The following is a 20,062-nucleotide window of genomic DNA, read 5'->3' as shown; positions in this document are numbered from 1 at the left end:
GCTAACAAGTTGTCGATTCGTTTTTGTCTTCTCCCACTGCTCTGCACCTTTTGCATGAGAGAATACTGGTCTACTTATCTTTCTTCTTCATCTTTCCTTCATCTTTTCTCTGTTGGTGCTCTTCACCAGTGCTCTTTTCTGTACGTAAACGACTGCTTATCATTTGCTGCTGTGGTCAGCTCCCAAGCATTGCGACCGGGAGAGGAGAGACGCTGCACACACACACACACAGGCAGAACATCGATGTGCGCACCTTATTGCGTTTTCTCACCCTTTATGTTTCTTTGGGACTGAGGCGCAATCCAACGTGCTAACCTCCCTTCCCTGCTTTGTGGTATCGAAACAGTATCAACACAAGCTGGGGTTTGTCTACCTTGCTGTTGCATTTTCTCTCTTGCTGCTTATTCTAATCGTTGTGCTGACGAGTGCGTGTGCTTAGTTTTTTCTTTTTATTTTTGGAGAGCTCCTTCGCCTTCATTTCCCATCTCATTTGGCGTGCGGTAGTAGCTGGAGGTACCCCTTCGACGAAAGTGCCGCTGTGCCTGTGTGCGTGTGTTCATCGTACTCCGCTTTCCATCTGAGGGAGGGAGAACAACACGGAAGTGGAGACGGAGAGAGAGAGAGGGGGAGGGGCGCGGCTGCGAGCACAACACTGTCCTGCCTATATCTTTCGCTTCGTCCACCTTCGCTCGTGCGTCTTTGGCGCGATGCTGCTCAGCAAACAACCGGGTGACACCGGCATCTACGCCAGTGCCACCTCCACCCAAGTGCGACTCTACTACGTCCTTGACCGCGTCTTACCTTTTGTCGGGGACATAACGGCTGCGGCGGAGGCGGTGGGGGAGCTGGGCAGTGGCGGCGCAGCAGTACCCGGGTTTCACCTCGACGAGATCAGCGTTTCCCGCCGCATCGCTGCCGCGCCGGCGTGCGTGCCACGGGAGCATCTGCGCATGTTGTATCGCCTGACTGCCAACGGCACCGGGGCGAGCCGCCCGGGCGGGGCTTTTCGAGCGGACGATTATCCTCCTACCGCCTCCCCGCTTTACCCAACGTCCAGCGTCAGCAACACGCACCGTCATACTTCTTCTTCTTATATCCCTACCTCTGCCGCCGCCGCACTCTTCCATGAGCACCCGGAGCAGCGACTGCCTGATGAGGCGTCGTCAGTCCATCGCTGGGGGTCGCCCCTCATACCCTTCCACACGGTGCACTGCAGCAGCAGCGGCAGAACGACAGCCACCGTCCACGGCAACGGCGCCGACTCCGCCTTGGGAGGGAAGTACCACAAATCGACGCAAAAGTGGGCAGCGCCGCCGACGGAAGCGACGGCGAGTGCGCAGGACAGCGGGGTGACCACGGGCCACGCCTTTCCCGTCCCCATTAACCATGGCGCCTCTGCGACGGCCGGTGGAAACATTGATCCTGTCCCACGTAGTGGACGCTTCGCCAACTCCCCCCACGGCGTCCTTAGCACATCTGCTGCTGCCGCCGTCCCTACCACCCTCTCCCTGAGCTGCGCGACAGACTGCCTCCTGTTCTTTCTCGCAAGCAGCGAGGGCCACAGCTGGATTGGCCGCAGCGACGCCACCACCCTCTCGGCGCTGCGTGTGTCGACGTCACTACCGTTGCGCCGGCACGGCGGTACGGAGGCTGGGTTGAACGGAGGCAGCCGGTACACCGGTCTGAACGGTGCCGTCAACGCCGCATCCTCCTCCTCCCTGCGTCCGCCACGACCTTTCTCGAGCGCCTTTGGCGTGCACGGCAACACGTCGTTCCCCACGCACAGCCTCACCAGCAGCGAGCGCATGGCAGCCACCCCACCCAACACCGTCGTCGACAGTTCGGTGGTTCCCCACGCCGCGGCTCTCATCGACTCCGGCAGCGAAGAAGACGAAGTGGTGGCGGAGGAGAACGATGAGGACGACAGCGTCGACGACGGTGGTGCCGACGCAGCACGGGACACCACTGGCAGGTGTACACACCGTCGCGGCAGCTTCGCCGGTCCCACCGCACGAACCTCTTCGACGGATGGGCTGGAGGCTTTTCCTGGCGTCCCGCCGACGACGATGGTACTGCCCGCAGGTCGCACCTTCCCCCGGCACGACCGCACCATCACCGCCTCCGGGTGGGACCCGCGCAACTCCGCTATTTTGGCCCTAGGCCGACAGGGCGGCATCGTGCAGCTCCTCGATGTGGAGTATCTGACCGGCTCGGCGGCCAGCACGCGGTGCAGCTCCACCACCAGCTCTGCCGCGACCGAGGACACCGCTGAGCCTCGCAACTCGAATGTGAATGGAGCAGCACGTACCGTGACCAGTGGTGGCGGTGGTGGTGGTGCGCGTCTGATGCCGTACAGCGGAGCTGACCACCTCAGCTGCAGCGTCATTCAGCAGCGGGAGATGGTCGGACCCGTGACGGCGCTGGACTGGATGCCGCAGTCGCACCTGACTGTCGTGGCTGCTCGACGCCGCGACGGGCTGGGCTGCTACGCCGAGCTTTTAGACCTGCGGGCGTCGCATGACGGGGTAACCTACCTCGGTGCGCCGCCGGAGGTTTTCGGCGTGCCGGTTTGCGCACGCGGGACCGACAGCGCCGCCCCGTCGGTGCTGTGCAGCGCTGAGCACGTCGCCTGCCACCCGTCCCAGCGCTACGTCGCCACCGTCGGCACATCTCGCATGCGCGACATTGTGCAGCTCTGGGACGTCCGCATGGCCACCCAACCCGTGGCCTATCAAGTCTACGCTCGCGCCGGCTACACGTCGCTCTGCTGGTGTGCGGCGCAGACAAGTGTGGTGCTGGGCACGACGCGCGACGGCGGCCTGCGCGTGCACCGCTTCAAAGAACTCGCTTCCCACACGGCGACCACCACCAACAGCGGCTCAAGCGGTGCTCACTGGAACACCACCGGGAGTGGGGCGCCGACAGCCGCTGGAAGTGCGAGTCACCGCAGCCGGCGACGCCGTGGCACGAACAGTGGCCCGCAGCACACTTTCACCGCCAGCGCGGGGGAGCCGGAAGCGTTGCGTGAGCGCTGGGGTGTCGGCGCCGGTGGCCACCCACGCAACAACATCAACAGCTACAACAGCGGCACTGAGGCGGAGGCGGAGGACGACCTCCTCGACGACTCCGGCAGCTTCCGCTCCGGTGCTTCCGTCGAAGGGGCCGGCACGGCGCTTTCATCGACAACGGAGGGCAGCAACGCGCTGGTGCAGGTGAGCGTGAAGGCGCAATCGGCGCTGAAGTGCCGCCTGCCCTCCCGCGTCCCCGCCGCGTCGGTGGCGTGGGTGTGTAGGCCTTCCGCGGAGGGGCTCTCTGCCGTTGCGGGAGGGCAGGCAGGTGAGACAGGCGACGTGGCGAGCGCCTCCCCACTGCGCCGAAGCACCCACGGGAAAGGGAGTGCGTCGCGTCGTCGACACTCGGGCGTTGACAGTGAGGAAGACCGGGATGTGGCGGGTGCGGGCGGCGAGGGCGAGGGCAAGGCAGTGCGCATCAGCGGTGTCATGGAGCGCGGATGCCGTACCGACCTCACGCAGCTACTCCTGTTGAACTCCAAAAACGGCGAGCTCTACGCACAGGTCTTTAACCCACGCGGGAGTACCGTGACGATTATGAATCAGAACGTGGGACTGGTCGGCAGCGGCCCCAACGCCTTTCTTGTGCGATCCTCCATGGCGTACAAAACGGCGATGTACGCGTACGAGGAGGCGGTGATGCGACAGCTCGAGCGGCAAGCGGTGCTGGCGGCGGCGACGTCGGCAACGGCGGAGAGCGATGTGCCGTCGTTGTCTATTGGGCCCACGACAGCGAACAGCGGCAATGTCGTTGGCTCCGCAGGAGGCACGTCGCCGCTGCTTTCCGGCGGTGCCAACGGTGGTGGTGGCGATGTCGAGGCGAGCAGCGGCACTGCGGCAGCCGCAGCGCGACGACGGAAGGATCACCCCGTCGACTTGATGGGACTCGGACTGCTGGACGAGGAGGACGAAGACGAAGAGGATGAAGACGAGGACGTGCGAAGTGCCGATGGCGCAGGCAGCAGCCACCACCACCACAACACAACCACTGCCACAGATGACGTGAACACAAACGTGGCGGGTGGTCCGCGCGAGCGCCACGCGGAGCGACAGGCCGGTTGCGACGGCAATCTGAGCTACACCAGCCGGAATGGGGGAGACGCGGCCGCGGGGCAGAGCTATGGCGGGACAGCGGAGGTCACGGCCGGGGTCTTGCCCGGCGTGCCCGACCGTGCGACGGTGCAGGCGAAGTTGTTCACTGCGCCGGCCGTCCGTGCCTCGCAGACGCGGCGTGCGGGTCCGGCCCAGGCGGCAAAGACGATGCCGCATCGGAGAGAAGAGCCAAGCAACGGAATGTGCAATGGGGGACGGGGTGAAACGGGCGCTGCCGCGTCCGAAGACCCGCCAGCCCACAGCGCGTCAGCCCCTTTGACGGGCGCCCCGTCGCGCCCTTCGTCTCCCACCGCAGAGGTGCAAAAGCCGGAAGATGCGTCGGGACCGGCCAGAGCCGCGTCGTCTCAGGCAACCGTCCCGCAGGAGCTCAGCTACTGTCAGTTCCACCGCGTTGACCGAGCACGGCTCATCTGGCGCCGCCTGCGTGGTGGGTTTTCGTGTGACCCAATTCGCAACCTGCGCGTTCTGTTGAACGAAGGCATTGACCGCGAGGCCTATTCGGCGTTCTTGTATGGCTGCTGCGTGTCCATGCTGCTCTACCCATCCTCCACCGGCAAAGGCGATGCCTCAGAGAACCAGGATGCGACGGACACCCCTGCCACCGCAAATTTGAGATCTTCTTTTCCTTTCATTCTCGGCGCACAACGCGCTGTCCCTGGCATGCTTGAGCTGCTCGTCTCGGAGCGGCGACTGCGTGCGCAGCTGGGACTGCGAGACATGCGCTTGACCTCACGGTTCCGTCCCTGTCAGCACAACGCCACGGTGCTGGCAGAGGTGGCGACCTCAATGGAAACAGAGTCTGTGAGCTCGACGGAGGCGGCGGTCGCGGTCTCAGCATCTCCGCTATCTTCCACCGTACCCGCAGCGATGCGCAGAAACCCACTCAACTTTGCCGCACCGGGGCTGCCGGGGCTGCCGAGCGCGACGGACAGAGTTCATAAAGGTTTGTCAGGCTTCTTCCACAGGCCCTTCGAGGCTACCGCCGCCACTATGCAGAGCGGAGGAGGGCGACTGCCCACCCCGGGCTCGTTAGCAGTTGCTGCCCACGTGCACGTCGGTGGTGATGGTGCAGGCTCGGCTGGACGCGGCGCTGCAGCTGTGACATCAACGACGCCAATGCTGCCAGGCTGCACTAGGGTGAAGTCAACGACCACCGGTGGCAGCAGCATCGTCACGGAGCAGCAGCAGCCGACACACGCGGCCGCGATGGGCATGTTGCACCAGCTCATTTTGCAGTCCATGGGCTGGCTAGAGCCGCCTGTGCAATGCAGCGTCGACACGCACGACAAGAGCGCGAGTGGCGGGGTGGGTGATGGCGGGCCTGTGGGGGATACAGCGGCGTCGCACAGAGGCCTGGAGGAGGGAGGGGGGGAAGTGCGGCGCACAGCACCGCAACACGCGTCATCCAGGCATCCGCCGCGGCACCCTGCCGAAAAGTTTTTTGTTCAAGGTGATGGTCTTGGCCAGCAAAGTCTTCAGGAAGCGCTGGAGCGCCGCGTGACGGTGCTGGTCCTGCTCGACCGCCTAAAGGACGCCGCAGAGCTGCTGTCCCTGTACAGCACTCACAATCCACAGTACCCGAGTATTGCCCTTACGCTTTCCGCGGCACAAGGGCAGACCTCCGCGCTGCTCAACCTGACAGTCCCGGAGAGTCCCGGCGTGACATTTTGGGCTCATCTCTTGCTGACCTATCTGCAGCTGCTCATGGATCGGCAACGGCGCGCAGAGTCACAACCGATAAATCCCGCGGAGAGTCGATACGCAGACCAGCGGCAGACGGCGGACGCATCCGCCGCGGGCACTGCCGCGGAAGAGGCGGAGGAAGTCGTTCCAGTAAAAACGACGACGCCGACGACGACTCGTTTCGACAGGTTATTTACGGTGCCGGAGCAGAAAGCGGTGGTGCTGCGTCTCCTGCGAGGGCATCCGCGCCTGGCCACACCTGACAAAGTAGCCCTGGCTGCTGCACTTCTGCTGCCTCCTCATTACCACGGCGCGCACGTGAACAACCTGATCGAAGTGCTACAAGTCCTCGTGCACCAACAGTATCGCGCGTGTGCAGGGCTGGTTAGTGGGACAAGCACCGGCTGCGGCGCCGCACCGCCCTCCAACGCGCCGATACCGACTGACTCTTCACCTTCACCGCCCGTGGCACGGACGCAGCGGCATGTTGACGGGAAGCGTGCTCTGCCGTCCTCTGCGGTGGTCCCCGCATCTACGCCCCTTAACGTTTTTCACGCGCCGCGACCGCAAGGCCGCCCGATAGCCCAGGAAGGTCACCTCGCCGACGTCTTTGCAGCGGGGGCGGGGGGCGCGGTGGACCATTTCGCCCCCATCTGCGGCTGCTCGCTGCTGCTCGTGACGGCGGTGGAGGCGGCGAGCACCGACTGCCGTGCCTTGCAGCGGTACGTTGACGAGGCCGGCGACACGCAGACGACGCTGTGCTACATTGCGGTCTTTGGCAATATCACCTCCTCAACGTTTCGGCTATGGCGCGAGGCGTACCGGCGGCAACTGAATGAACTCGGCCTCTCCCTGTGGCGTAGTCAGTTGGACCTGCAGTGCGTCAAGCTGGCGCGGGCGCGCGAGGGAGCGGGGGGCGGTGCGTCGTGGGTGGGTGGGGTGGGCGGCAGCGGCGGGGCAGCAGGGATCGGCCCCGACGCCGAGGACGGCCGCAAAAGTGGCGGCGCGGGAGCCCGGATGCCGGGTGTGCGCGGCGGTGTGAGTGGCGTCGACAGTGCCGGCCCGCCCAGCGCCACAGGTGCCGCGGCGACGCTATTCCACTCCGGTATGCCGGTGCCGAAAAGAGTTCCCGCTGTCCTTGGGGCGCTGGGAGGAGACATGAGTGCGGCCCCAGCTTCTTCGGCAGCGGCGATGATGTCGACGCAGACTGCCATGATGATGAAGCGAACACTGAAAGGGTTTGCTCAGACCACGGCGACCTCGACGATCGAGCGGGACCGGTCGATGCGGGAGGCTGCTGCTGCCGTGGGCACCGAAAGCGCTGACGTCGCGAACGACCGTCATCGCAGCGTCGAACTGCGCTGCAACTGCGGACAGGCGATGCACGCCACCGCGCTCGGAAAAAGCTCCGTGTCTGCGATGGTGTCGACCAACTTTATTCGCAGGCAGCTAATCCCCTGCGGTAATCCCGAGTGCCGGCAGTGGCAGACGCCGATGTGCACCGTCTGCGGTGAACGCATGGAGCACCGCGCGACGGAGCTACCGCCCGAGCGCTTCTTCGCCTGGTGCAGCGTCTGCTTGCATGGCGGACACGCGTGCCACTTACGCGAGTGGTTCGGTAAGCACACAAAGTGCCCCGTCGAGAACTGTCCGTGCACGTGTTGCGACAACGCACTTAACACACACACGTCGGTTCCCTCTTGACACATCGCCAAAGCGAAAGGAGAGCCTAGACAACGACAGCGACCTGTAGCAAGCAGACTGTTTTGTTCAACAACGAAAAGCGACATTTTCGGATCGCGTCTCGACAACGTACTCAATCGTTCAGAAGATCCCGAACAACTACGCCTTGTGCGCCAGTCTAGGCTGTTCTCTCCACGGTGGCCTCTTTCGGCGCCTCACACGGAGGGCAGCTGGAGTGCAATGGCGCTCGCACACGGACATCGGCACGACTCACGGTAAGTGGATGGGCAGGCTGAGATGTCTCATTTTCAGCTCCTTTTTTGTCTGGTCAAAGTGGCTTCTTTTCCTATAATGTGCCAAATGCGTTTCAACGCTGTCGTGGCACGCGGTGCGCGGCGCGTTCGCGGTGAGTGCGAGCAGAAGCCCGCGCGTCCGCGTTCGCGTGGATCGACGGCGCGTGGCTGCGGCGAGCGAGTGCGCACCGGCGCGACGCTGGAGGCCGACTGGGCCGCGGCGACCGCTTGTGTGCTTGTGTGCTTGTGCGTGTGCTGTTGCATGTGCGCGCGGCCGCGACGGCTGCCTGGCGTGCACGGCACCGAGCGCGGCTGAACCCCGCTGTACGTGGTGTGTGTGCTGCCCTCGCCCGGTGCCCCCTTCTGCGCCGCTCTCCCCTCTCCGTCTCGCCCACCTCTCTCTCCTCCGCTGCCCCCTCTCTTTCCTTCTCTCCCCTCTCCGCCCTGCGCGTCCCACACCCGCGCACACGCGCACAGATAATTCTCCACCTCGCGCACTATTCTTCCCCCGTCTCCGCTCGCCTCACCCTCGTGCACCGCACACATCGCGTCTTTCTCTACTGAGCGACCGTCCCACACCGTTCCCACACCCCCTGACACCCCCTGACACCCTGGCATCGCGTGACCATGGCCCAGAGTCTTCGCCGCGTTGTGCTGGCGGCCATAATGGCTCTCGTGGTGCTGCTCTTCACGAGCGGCGCACACGTGAGCCGTGCCATCGTGGAGGAGATGGAGCTGCCGTTGGAGATGGAGATGCCCCGGGTGCCACGCGTTGAGGCCCTCGCGTCCTACACCTTCACCTATGCGCAGCAGACCAACACGCTGAAGATGCTGCAGGCGTTCGCTGATGCGATGCCTGAGCTGAAGGGCGTGTGGACTGGATCGTCGTTCTGCGACTGGGAGGGCGTGAGCTGCTTTGGGTCCTCCGTGTACCTTATGACGTCGTCGCTGACTTCCGGCGGCACGCTGCCCGACGTTCCCGCGGACGTGGACGGCTCGCAAGTGATGCTGGACACGATTTCGCTCCAAAACCAAAGGGCTGCTGTGAGCGGCACCCTGCCTGACAGCTGGTCGCGCCTGACGTACCTGACGGTGCTGGACTTTTCGTCGACGAGTGTGTCTGGGACGCTGCCCGCCTCGTGGTCTGCGCTAAAGAGGCTGCAGTTTCTGTCGCTTTTCTCCACGTCGGTGGGCGGCTCGCTGCCCCGTGAGTGGAGCGGCATGACGTCACTGACAACGTTTGCTGCGTACGGCACGCAGGTGAGCGGTGTGCTGCCCCCTGAGTGGTCTGTGCTGCCCGTCTTGACCATGGTTCAGCTGCACAATTGCAAACTTTCCGGAAGCCTCCCTGCCTCGTGGGCGGAGATGCCCAAACTGACGCGCTTGACGCTGATTGGCAACGGTTTCTGCGGGTGCGTTCCGGGGTCGTGGAGGACATCGAGGACGCTGCGTGTGGCGATCGAGCCGAAGTACTCTGCGAGCACCTGTGCGACTGCGCTGCCGTGCATTCCCACGACGACCACGACACCGGCGCCGACGACCACCACGACCACGACACCGGCGCCCACGACCACCACGTCCACAACCACGACCACCACGACGACGCGCCACCCAACTACCGCGCGTCCCTCTGATTTCGCCGCCTTTATGAAGTCGATGTGCAACAACACGAGGGGTACAGCGGATGCGCAGCTGAACACGTACAAGGCCGGCATCTGCTGCAGTGACTACAACATCACTGGCGACGCGTGGAAGTGCGGCGATGCCGTCTTCGACATGTGGAACGCCACGGTGAACTGCTCTGCGCTTCAGCTGAACAAAGAGTTCATTTGCTGTGCGAACGTGGATGAGTACGGCAACCGCGCCTGGGTGGGCTGGTCGTGCAACGGTGCGCACGGCGTTGTGTCCGCGCTGGTGGCGGTTGTCGCTGTCGTCGCCGTGGTGATGTTGTCGGCGATGTGAGACGAGGCAGCGGCGTGGGCCGTGCTGCGGTGAAGCCGGGCGGGAAGCGGACGCTGCTGCCTGAGGCGTTTGGCGCCGTGGGGCGGAGGGTGTGCGGGTGTGTGGCGCGGACGTCTGCACCCGAACTGAGGTGTGGGTGCTGCTGCCGAGGAGCGCGCTCGTGCATGGTGTGCGTCTCTTCTCCCCTCGGTCCCACTCGTGGTGAGCGCGCTTTGCCGCTCAATGCTGCTTCTTCCGCGCACACGCTGCGGATCGTCCTGCTCCTGTGCGCAAGCCAGTGCGAGCTGCGAAGCACGCCGTCTGGCTTCGTCCAGGCTGCCTCGTTTTCTATTCCTTCTCTCTTTTTCAAGAGCTGGCGGTTTTCCGTTTTACGGCTCCCCCCTTTGTTTTCACGGCGAGAGTTCTTCATCGTGGCTGCTGCTTCCACTTCGTTACGATGGGCGTTGAAGTTGATCTCGCTGGGAGGTTTATTGCCTCGTTTTTCTTACCTTTGTCGGTGCGGCACCCGTAGAGAGGCGGGGGTGAAATGCGTCGGTGGCGATGGCGACAGAGCTCTCTCGTGCGGCGAAGCACAGTGACAAATAACTTTTCTTTCTTTCTAGGGCTTTGCCTCCCTCCTTTCTTTTTAACTGCGCTTTGTTTTCCATTTTATTGTACTGCAAAACTGGTAAGTGAGCGGCGGAACCGGATGGCGGCAAAGAGCAGGGAGGTTTCTCTTCTGTGTCTGAGGCTTTTTTGAAACCTTGTTTTGTTTCTCATCGTGCTTTGGCCCCTGCGGTTCAGCTTCTCTGCTTATTGTATGCCTTTGCAGCTGTGCGCCTGCGCCGCTCTTTTCGTTTATTCTTTTTGTTTCCACTATTCATTGTCTCTTTTTCTCAGCTTCTTTATCCTTTTCATGCCTGCTACGTTCGTATATATATGCACACACGCACACACGCAGGCGTACGCGCATCTATTGAACTTGAGATGCACGCTTTCCGTACGCCGCACACAATCGTGCCTGCTGCCATCGCTGCTCTTGTTCTCCTCGGCTGCGAAAGGTGTGCGCTGGATGTGCTGCGGGAAAGGAACACGATCGCAAATTTCGATGTTCTTTCCCGTGAGTGGGTCAACGTGTATCTTTCGATGGAAGTTGTATGGACGGCGTCACCAATAGCTGAGTTCGCGGAGGCTGTATGCACTCATGTTTGATTTTGTGAGTAAAGGGCTTTTGTGAGGTTTGGGTTTTGCGGTTAGTAGCAGCAAGCGCTGTTTCCGGGGCACGTTTAAGGTGGGGACTGCGGAGTTCTGCATCCCGCAGACGCCGGCAATGCGGTAGCAAAGTCGCTGAGAAAGCGTACTTTGTGTGTTACTCTGCGATGCACTTGCGTTCCTCCACTCTTTCGTTTCGTCTTTTCCGTTTGCTCAAGCGTAAGTCTGTCTCCTTCTTCCTTGCCGCACCGCTTCCCTTCTCCGCGACTGTCCTTGTACGCCTGCTCTCGACGCGCACCGAAGCACCTTTTCTTGTTGCGATCTTTCTGACAGTACTCGCAGCTACAGGCACTTATCATTTCCTGTTTTGTCACCCCCTTTTTTTACGTGACTTGCGTTGCACGAGGCCGTCTTGAGGTGAGTGCATTGGCGCCTGTCGCAGGTGTGCTTCTTTGTGTGGTGGGGCGGTGCAAGTATGTGTAGAGTGAGTTTATTTGTTTTTCAAGGAAAGCGTTCCTGTGTCGGCTCGCTTTCGCTTACAGTTTAGCAGCTTCATGGTTTTCTCATTTGGCTTTGGGATTTCGCGTGTTCCTCTTTTTCCGCGCGCTATTTCTTTTCTCGCCACGGCATCGATTTCTTCCGTTCTCCTCCCCGGAACGGACGTGCTCACGATCTTCTTCTTACTATGGTAGTGCGTTGACCGACGCGCTTGTGCGAGCGCGCGGGGCTTCAGCGCAGACACCTATAAATGTCGTGGTCTTTTTCGAACGGTGAAACCCCTCTTTTAAAAATACTTCTACTTCTCTTATCCTTGGACTGTATCCCTTGTTGCTTGAGGATCACTGGAATGAAAGGTGACCTGGAAGGAATCTTAGTGAGACGCGAGCAAGAAATACGAGATGTTGAAGGCCAACACAATGCGGCCACGCAAGTCAAAGCGTGGGCGGTTGTGGCGATCAACATGGCCATGTAGTATCGTTGGACAGTGTGTGTTGGTGTCTGTTTGCCTGTTTTCTTCCACGTGAGCATTTCTCTCCTTTCTCACATTTGTCGCTGTGTGGATTTGAGATCTTTTGTTATAGCTGGGGCCATGTCGTGTACGTGTGTGTGGGATGGGGTGGCTGGGAGGTCCCGGTGACTCCTACGGAAGAATCTCTTTTATGAAGTGCTTTTGCTTTCGTTTCTTCTGTGGATTCTCGTAAACGCGCTGGCGAAGTTTCCCTGAGGTCCTCTTTTTATCATTATTTTCCTTTACCTCTAGGTAAGCACACAAGCATATTTCTATATTAACCCTCCTTTTTTTTGGCTCGGCAACCTTGCTGTTTGTGCGAAGGCTCGCGATGCCGAAGGTGAGGGAGTGCGGCGTGCAACAGCAACGCAAGACGTTTTCCTGTTCCTGCTTTTCCTTTGTTTTCCCTCCCCCCTCTCACTTCCGAATAGGAACACCTATGTCCCACCAACGTGCCGGTGGAGAGAGTTACCTATAGAAAAGGAACGTGAAAAAAAAAGAATGCACAAGAGATCAACGGTGGCGGAGCGCGCGCGCACACACAGGCTGTTCTCTTCCTCTTCTTTTTTGTTTTCATTCCCTTTTTTTTTTAAACTCCTTTGTTCTCTGTATCGTGGCTTGTCTCGGTGGACGGTTTAGACGAGCTTTTCACGACTCCCCTCCCCTCTCTCTCCATCTTAAATAAACTCCTAAAGATAAAGAAAGCCGAAGAAGTGACTGCCCTTCTCGTGTTCCCTTTAACAGGCACACGTAAGAGGCATCGATGCCAGCCTCTTCTGTCGCCTTCGTCGATGCCGTCTATGCAGAGGGCGCACTCCAGCAATATGCAAAAGCAACAGCAATTGTGGGCGTTTCTGCACGTCTTGCTTGACTTTTGCGTATTTGACGCCGCTGTCCGTCTTTTGGCGACATTGTGGGCCCACTGGCCACTCTTGCATCTCCACTGGCTACCGCAGCGCATAGGAGAGTCACCTTGTTGCCTTCCTTCGCGTCTGCTTTTGCTATGTTTTGCGCCATCCTTGCAACGTGTCCTCTTACGAGGTCGTTTCGCATCGATACGTTGATTGCTGCACCTGCTGCTGCTGCGGCGGCGGGCATTGGAAGGCGCAGGGTAACGACTCCTTTCCGTGTTCGTGGTACATAACTGCTTTGTATCGTTCTTTCTTTTTTCCAACTCTTCCTCTTCTCTTTTCTTCTTTCACCGTTCTTTCGCTCCTTATCTACTCCATCATCCGCGCAGGGGGACAACAAAAATCGTTCAAAGGATAGTTTTTTTCTTTGTCTTCTAGATGTGCTCTTGGAAGTTTATGTGCTGCCTCTTCCACACTCTCCTCGATTGATTTGGTCACACACAGCCGCGACATCAGAGAGCGCAAGACAATAACATCACGAGAACAAGAGGGGCTCGCCAAACAAGCGAACAGCAGTAATAATAATAATAATAATAATAATAAAAACGGACAAAGAGTAGCACGCACAGCAACGTACGTACCTCCACGTAGATACGGCCACATCATTGCGCTTGTGGTGCAGTTGAGAGAGGGAGAGAGAGAGGGAGTGAGGGAGGGGGAGAGCAGTAAAGCGTTATTGCTGCTGCCTATGAAAATTGCTGCCCCTTTTTTTTGTTTCCTCTCTTCGTCGCTATTGGTTGTTTTTTTTTCCCTTCTCTTTTCTTGTCTTCTCCGTTCAACCATTTCCGCCATTCATTCGCATACGACTCTGCGGCATGGTCTGTTGCTGAAGTTACTGCGTTTGTTTTTGGTTTTGTCGTTGTTGTTGTTGTGAAGAGCTTCGCACTTCCTTTTTGATACTTTAGCCTAGACAGTTGCAAGGTTAGCAGGAAAAGAAAACATAGGATATCACGTTTCAAAGCTTCGTCATGAAGTACTTCTCTTGTCAACCAGACTCTCACAACGCCTTTGGCTCTCTCACAAACGGTGTCCTGACGTACTTCACCGTGGACTGCGCACGTTATAAGCGGCTGTCACGGGCTAGCGGAAACACTGAAAGAGCGGAGTCGGGGGCGGCGGTCGCGGAAGGGCCACGCAGAACGACGGTGGCGCACACATCACGCAATGCTGCGCAAAGCCTTGCGTCGGGTGGTGTCGCCTCCCCGCCGACGTCCACAGCGCAAGCGAGCGCAAATGCCGGCTTCGATGGCAGCGAAGCGTACCAGGAGCCGCATTTCTGCACCGACACGCGGATGCACATTCAACGCACGCTGACGCTGCCCGGCGCCTTTCAATCCACTCAATGCTGCTTCAGCATGGCAAACCGAACTGTTTTCGGCACTGATATGGCCTTCATCGGCGCGGCGAACGGCCTCCTTGCGCTAGTGGTACTGCATGAAGACTTGCTACTGTACGTGCGCGGCAAAGACCCGCAGAGCCTGCGAGATAGGTGGCAACGGGGACAGAGAGGCGAAGCCGCTCCAGCAGCGACGGCAACCTCGTCGTATTTCCCCTCCTCCGCCGCCGCGTCGCTGTCCGGCGCGACGGCCAGCAGCACCACTGCCGCCACTACGCATCTCTTCACTGGCGCCGCGGCTGCCCCGCCGTCTCCGATGTCTTCCCTGGGCCCGGCCTGTGCCAGCAGCGGCGCGTCGGTCGGGGCCGCATCGCTTTCTCCTGCATTTTCGTCGACGACGGCGTCACCGTCGTTGCCGCCCAACGCCGGCGTGCCATCCACCATAACGTGGATGCGGGACAAGCCTCTCGTGCTGGTGGGCTACTCAAACGGCCAGGTGGAGTGGTACCGCGTGTCCCTCTCCGTCGCACGCAGGCAGGCGTTGATGGACCCGTCAAAGGAGCTGCCCTTTGGCCCCTCCATGGCCTCTGGCGCATTTGCTTACCAGGCCCTCAACCGCGACGCCCACACAAGTCGTGTGGTGCAGGTGGTCGAGGGCGGCCACGGAGACGGCCTGCGGACAGAGATGGTGGCGCACTGCCACCTGCCCGACGCCGGGGCTCTCCTCACCAGCGACTACTTCCCCGCAAACGGCACCGTGGCCGTCGGTGGTGAGCGGGGCGGGCTATACCTCTTTCACCCCGACCAACTCGCGGCGCCACTGTGTCAGCTGCACCTCCGCACCCCAACCGCAGGCTTCTTGTACTGTCACCCTTTCCTCCCCATCGTTGGGGTGGTCTCCTCCGTGGTGTGGGCGGACGCGACAGGGGCGGCGCGACGGCGACGCGCAACGCAACCGCAGCCGCCAGCCCTGGCCAGCCCCACTCGCGTCTCCTCACCTGCCTCCTCTACGAAAGAAGAGCGGACGGATAGGCAGGGGGGAAAGGACGGTCTAGAACGTTGGCGCAGCAGCCCCCTCCGTCGTGGTGACCGGCGTACCGGACAAGAGAACGCGCTAATGCCTCCCGCAGCCGCTGCAGAGGCGGTGAAAACGGAGCGTCACGTTGGCTGGTACGACGCAGGCGTGGACGGTGCTGCAACGTTGGGAAGGGTGTCGAGGGCCTCTGAGGCGCCGACTGGCTTTTTTCGTCCCTCCTCCTTTGTTGACGATGAGGTGGTGCGCTCTGGCTGCGTCTTCACTCTGGTGGAGTACACAAAGAAAGTCCCGCCCCGGCAGCTGGCGCGGTCGTGGGCCGGCGATCAGCCCCTCTCGACCACCCATCGCCTCTCCCAGGTCCTTCAGCACTGGATGGAGGCCGCCACCACCCGCGACGGCGCGTCCTACACCTTCTCGTGGAAGTTTAGCTTCGATTTGGAGGTGGTGGTCAGCAACATAGAAGAGGGAGCGCTGCGGGTGGTGCGCATCAGCCGTGCAACGACTTCTGCCGATTCCACCACGCCCTCGCAGAGCCATCGCGGACGGGCAGACGGCGGGCCTGCGACAGACAGCATCGAGGGCAGCGTCGTCATCGCCGGTGCCGAGAACGAGAACGGCACTGACGCCTCCTACACGACCACGTCGACCGCAGACACGGCCACCGGCAGCAACGGCCCTCATCCGGACGCGTACCGTGTCACGCAGGAGTACAACGTTCGACTTCCCCTCCACTCGCTGGTGAACGTCGAGTACATCTCGGCCGCCACCTCCGCGCTCAGTGTATGGGACACCGCTGCGATGGGTGACAGCGGCAACGCTGAGGGAAGCGAGCAGCAGCGCGGGTCGATGACAGCGTTTCAGCGCGAGGCCGAGCGGCACCGCCGTCACTCCGCGCTGCTCGCCGCAGCCGCACAGGCGGTCGCCGACCCCCGCTCGCGGCTCGGCTCCCCGGTGGGCGCTGCGGGGCAGTTGTGCCGCCCCGCTGATGCCTTTTGGGCTGGCCTCGCGGTGGTCTCTCTGGCGCACCAGCGACGACACCTGACGGCGACGGCGGAAGAGGAAGAGAGGAGGAGATATCGAATCGTTGGCGCAGGGGGACGTATACGGGGGGCGTTTGACGGCGCTGCTGGGCGCTGTGGAGGCGACGGTCGACTGCAGGTGGGCGGCGGGTCTAGTGGTGTGCGCAACGGGGTTGGAGAGGTGGGCGGCGGGCTGCAGCTGAAGGAAAATGCACTGGCCGTGGCGATGCTGCAGCCGCTACGCGGCGAGTACGGCGGTGTGGGCAGGGGACGGCGACACCGTAACCGGCACGGCGCGGACGCGAGCAGCAGCAGCTTCCACACCGGTACGGACGCAGCCTCCTCCAGTAGGCTGCAGTCCTCCTCGTCCACGTCGACGCCGCAGCGCCGTCACCGCCATGATCGCGACCCGCTGGCCCCCGCCATCACTGTCCCGAGCTACGCCACACGGACCACGCGGAACGAGATAGCCAACGCGGTGCTGATTGCGGCGGATCACCGCGTCGAGTTGCACGACCGACTGCGCATTGGGGCTGGCAACGTGTCCTGTGTGGTGGGTATGAACGCAGCAGGCGAGGTCGGCTCTGTCCCGATCGAGGTGCGCGCCGTCGCCACGTGGCATGAAGAGGGCAGCATCTTTGTCGGTCTCGGGCCGACTACCTGCGCAGCGGACCTCGTGTCAATCCAGGGGATCGAGCGGCTGATGCGACTGCGCCACGCCGCCGGCTTTGGCATTGCCGCGGTGGCCAACTTGGCGGCGGCGAAGAAGGTGGGTGGGTACGGGAGTGAGGACGTGGTGCTGCTCTTCACCTACGTGGCGACGCTCGAGCGGGACGGCATCGCCGCCTCGACCGGCTCCGTGCTTTCGTTGATGGAACTGCTTCGCGTGTCGTCGACGCGCAGCCGGGGCGGCCCTGCTGTTCTCCTCCAGTCCCCGCCACGACTGGACCCGCGACGGCGAGCCGCAATGCACGACTGCAGCTTTCACGATGATCCGCGCCGTTTGTTGGCGCTGCAGGTGCTGGGCTGGCTGCCCCCGTCTGTCGCAGAGGAATGGAAGGTGTCGGCCGCAGCGACCCATGCTCCGGAGGTGCCGGAGTGGCTGCAGCTACCCTTCGAGGCGGCTCCGGTGCTGAGCGAGACGCACACGAACACCGACGTTGAGCGCGCAGCGGCGATCGAGGCGAGCCACTCGCGGTACGGCAAAGCGGCAGATCTGCTGCTGCGGTTTGCGCACCGGTCACCGAATTATCGCGCCGTGGCGACGCTGCTGCAGCGCCCCGCAGAGGCGCTGGCGATGGTGCGTGACAGCGACGAGCGCGTCTGTGCGGCTTTCCGCGCGTCTTTGACACCGTGGCTGCTCGTCGTGTTTCACTGCTTGTGTAGCGCTGCGGGCAATGCGCAACGTCCACCAGGCGCTGCTTCGACGAGTCGAAGGGCGATCAAGGGAACTCCTTCGTCCCCTCCATCGACGGCGCTTCCGCGGGAGCTGTACGAGCACCCCGCCTTTCTCCTGTGGGACCGCGTGGCGTTGGCCATCGTGATGGAGGACGGCGCCAGCGGCGGGGCCCTTGCCCACGTCCTGCGAGATGTCCTTCTGCCACAATGCAACCCCGTGCAGGCCCTCCTGCTGCATCACGGCGTGCACCGCCGTACGTGTCCGGCGATGCAGGAGATGGTGGACTGCACGGGCGACTTCCAACTTGGCGCGTGTCTATTTGCGCGTGTTGGCGTGCTGACGACTGCGGCCGCGCTGGCCTTTCCATTTTTGTTGGATGGCGTAGTGCAGAGTGCAGCCGCGGCGCCGACGACGGCGGCGGGGGACTCGGGTGCGGATGCCTTAGCGATGATTGGTTCTCCGCGTATGCCGGGTGGTAGTGGTGGTGGTGGTCACGACGTGTCGGTGCCGGACCACCCATTCCGTGAGGCGTCCCAGGGCTGGTGGGGCGATGCAGACGACGTGGCGGGGGCGGAGGGGGAAGAGGAGGGGGACGCGGACGGCCTGCAAGAACGCAGAAACACTACTGCCCTTCCTCATGGCAGCCGCATCAGCTCCTCCCCGTACGCGTACCTGTACGACGGCACTAGTCCGCAGAGCAGCCGACGTGCGAGCCCACCTCTCACGTCTGCCAGCGCACCACGTGGTGCATTGGATGGCGGCGTGTCGCACACGGCCTGCCTGGTGCGCAACAGCGCCCTCCCCCCGCCACCGCCGCCGCAGAATTTGTTACTGTTGCCGGCGAGTGACGCGAGCAGTCCCACGTACGCCTCCAGCCCCCACGCGAGTCCGCCGCCGCCGCCGCCGAAGCAACGAAAACGAGGCGACGGGGGCGGCGTTGATGCTCGTAGCCGCCACCGCGACCCCGCCGGCGCCAGCTCGAGCAACACGGAGTTGACGAAGGCGGTAAAAGCGAATGGCTTGGCCGGGCTCTACCGCGGGGCCCGTGGTCGCGTTGAGACGGACACCGAAGCGGACGACGCTGACATCGACTCCGACGCGTGTGGCGACGAAGAGGGCGAGCTGACGGATGAGCCGTGGGTGTGGTGGGCTGCCGCCTATCGCTCTTTCCTGGATGACGAGCAGGCATTTGTGCGCCGTACCACCTTCGACGTGGAGTGCCAGCAGCTGCGCATTCAAGCCGCTGTCCGTCTAGCCGCACTGTTACCAAAAGAGGGGTCTTTGGGTGGAGGTGCTGGCGGTCGCGGAGGCAGTGGTGTGGCGTCCAGGATCCCCAGTTCGCCCCCTCACCGCTCTTCTTCGCTGGGGGAGTTGGATGAGACAGGGTATCGCTTACTCCTTTCCTCTGACGGGGGTCAGTTGTCGCTCTCTAGGACGCGTCGCACCGGCGGCCGACTAACACAGCCGAACTCTTCTCTCGGCCAGGCGCCGCTACCCTTCTCGCTATCTTCCCTGTGCAACTCGTCGGTAGCAGGGGTTGCAGCACGCGGCTACGGTCATCTTGCCGGCTTTTCTCAAGCTGAACTTGTCGTTGGTGCACACGCCGCCACAGACAGCGTGGCTTCTACTGACGGCACCACTGGGCAGGACTGCGTGTGTGGGGAACGGCACGAGGGCACCCAGCTCATTCGCTCCTTGATGAACCTGTGTAACACGACAACAACACGCTGCTCCGTCTGCCTCGAGCCCGTGCGGCTCGGCTCCTGTGATGTCAGCTCGGCCTTTGCGTGGTGCACGTCGTGTCGACACGGCGGGCACGCGCACCACCTGCAAGAGTGGTTTCGCACACACCGTCGGTGCCCCGTAGACGGCTGCGACTGCCACTGCGATGAGGACTCGAGCTTGTTTTGAGTCCTGTGTCCGTGCGTGAATGGGAGAGTGTGGTGCGTATACGAATATCAACGCGATTTGGTACTTACCTTTTTGAAGTTCCCTTTCCGCCCTTTACTGCAGCGAGGTAAAAGCAAGCTATCGTGTATTCGCTTCAAACCCTTATTGAGAAAAAAGGGAAAAAGGCTCTTTATGTGTGTGTGTGTGTGTGTGTGATTGAGGCGGGGACGGCGTTGAAAGGTGATTGCGCCTCACTGTTTCACGGGCGTCTCTGTGGTAGACAAAAGAACACGAGTAACACCAGGAAAGCGATGTCGCTCATCATCTAAAGAGGGCAGCTAAATCGTTTGCTTAACGAGAGAGAAGGAGAAGGAGAAGGAGAAGACGGGTGCCTGCTCGATGATGTCTGATACACAGCTGCTTTGTTTTTTTCCTCTCTTCCTTTCTTGGATTGTATTGTGCGCTG

General features: G+C 61.6%; 3 protein-coding genes across 3 annotated transcripts; all 3 read left to right on the top strand.

The window, feature by feature from the left end:
• Positions 1-128: 128 nt before the first annotated feature.
• On the top strand, positions 129-7,571 carry ABB37_05392 (hypothetical protein; the record flags this gene model as incomplete). Its single annotated transcript, XM_015803383.1, has 1 exon — positions 129-7,571. The coding sequence occupies exon 1, from the start codon at positions 708-710 to the stop codon at positions 7,569-7,571; it is 6,864 nt and encodes a 2,287-aa protein (XP_015658025.1). The 5' UTR covers positions 129-707.
• Positions 7,572-8,470: 899 nt separating this feature from the next.
• ABB37_05391 (unspecified product) lies at positions 8,471-9,805 on the top strand (the record flags this gene model as incomplete). Its single annotated transcript, XM_015803382.1, has 1 exon — positions 8,471-9,805. The coding sequence occupies one exon, from the start codon at positions 8,471-8,473 to the stop codon at positions 9,803-9,805; it is 1,335 nt and encodes a 444-aa protein (XP_015658024.1).
• A 3,439-nt stretch (positions 9,806-13,244) lies between these two features.
• On the top strand, positions 13,245-19,617 carry ABB37_05390 (hypothetical protein; the record flags this gene model as incomplete). Its single annotated transcript, XM_015803381.1, has 1 exon — positions 13,245-19,617. The coding sequence occupies exon 1, from the start codon at positions 13,885-13,887 to the stop codon at positions 19,615-19,617; it is 5,733 nt and encodes a 1,910-aa protein (XP_015658023.1). The 5' UTR covers positions 13,245-13,884.
• Positions 19,618-20,062: the final 445 nt, after the last annotated feature.

This window comes from Leptomonas pyrrhocoris (assembly GCF_001293395.1).
Source record: "Leptomonas pyrrhocoris isolate H10 chromosome Unknown, whole genome shotgun sequence".
Lineage (NCBI taxonomy): Eukaryota > Euglenozoa > Kinetoplastea > Trypanosomatida > Trypanosomatidae > Leptomonas > Leptomonas pyrrhocoris.
Note: the sequence above shows the minus strand (reverse complement) of the source record. Positions and strands in the feature narration are given on the sequence as shown.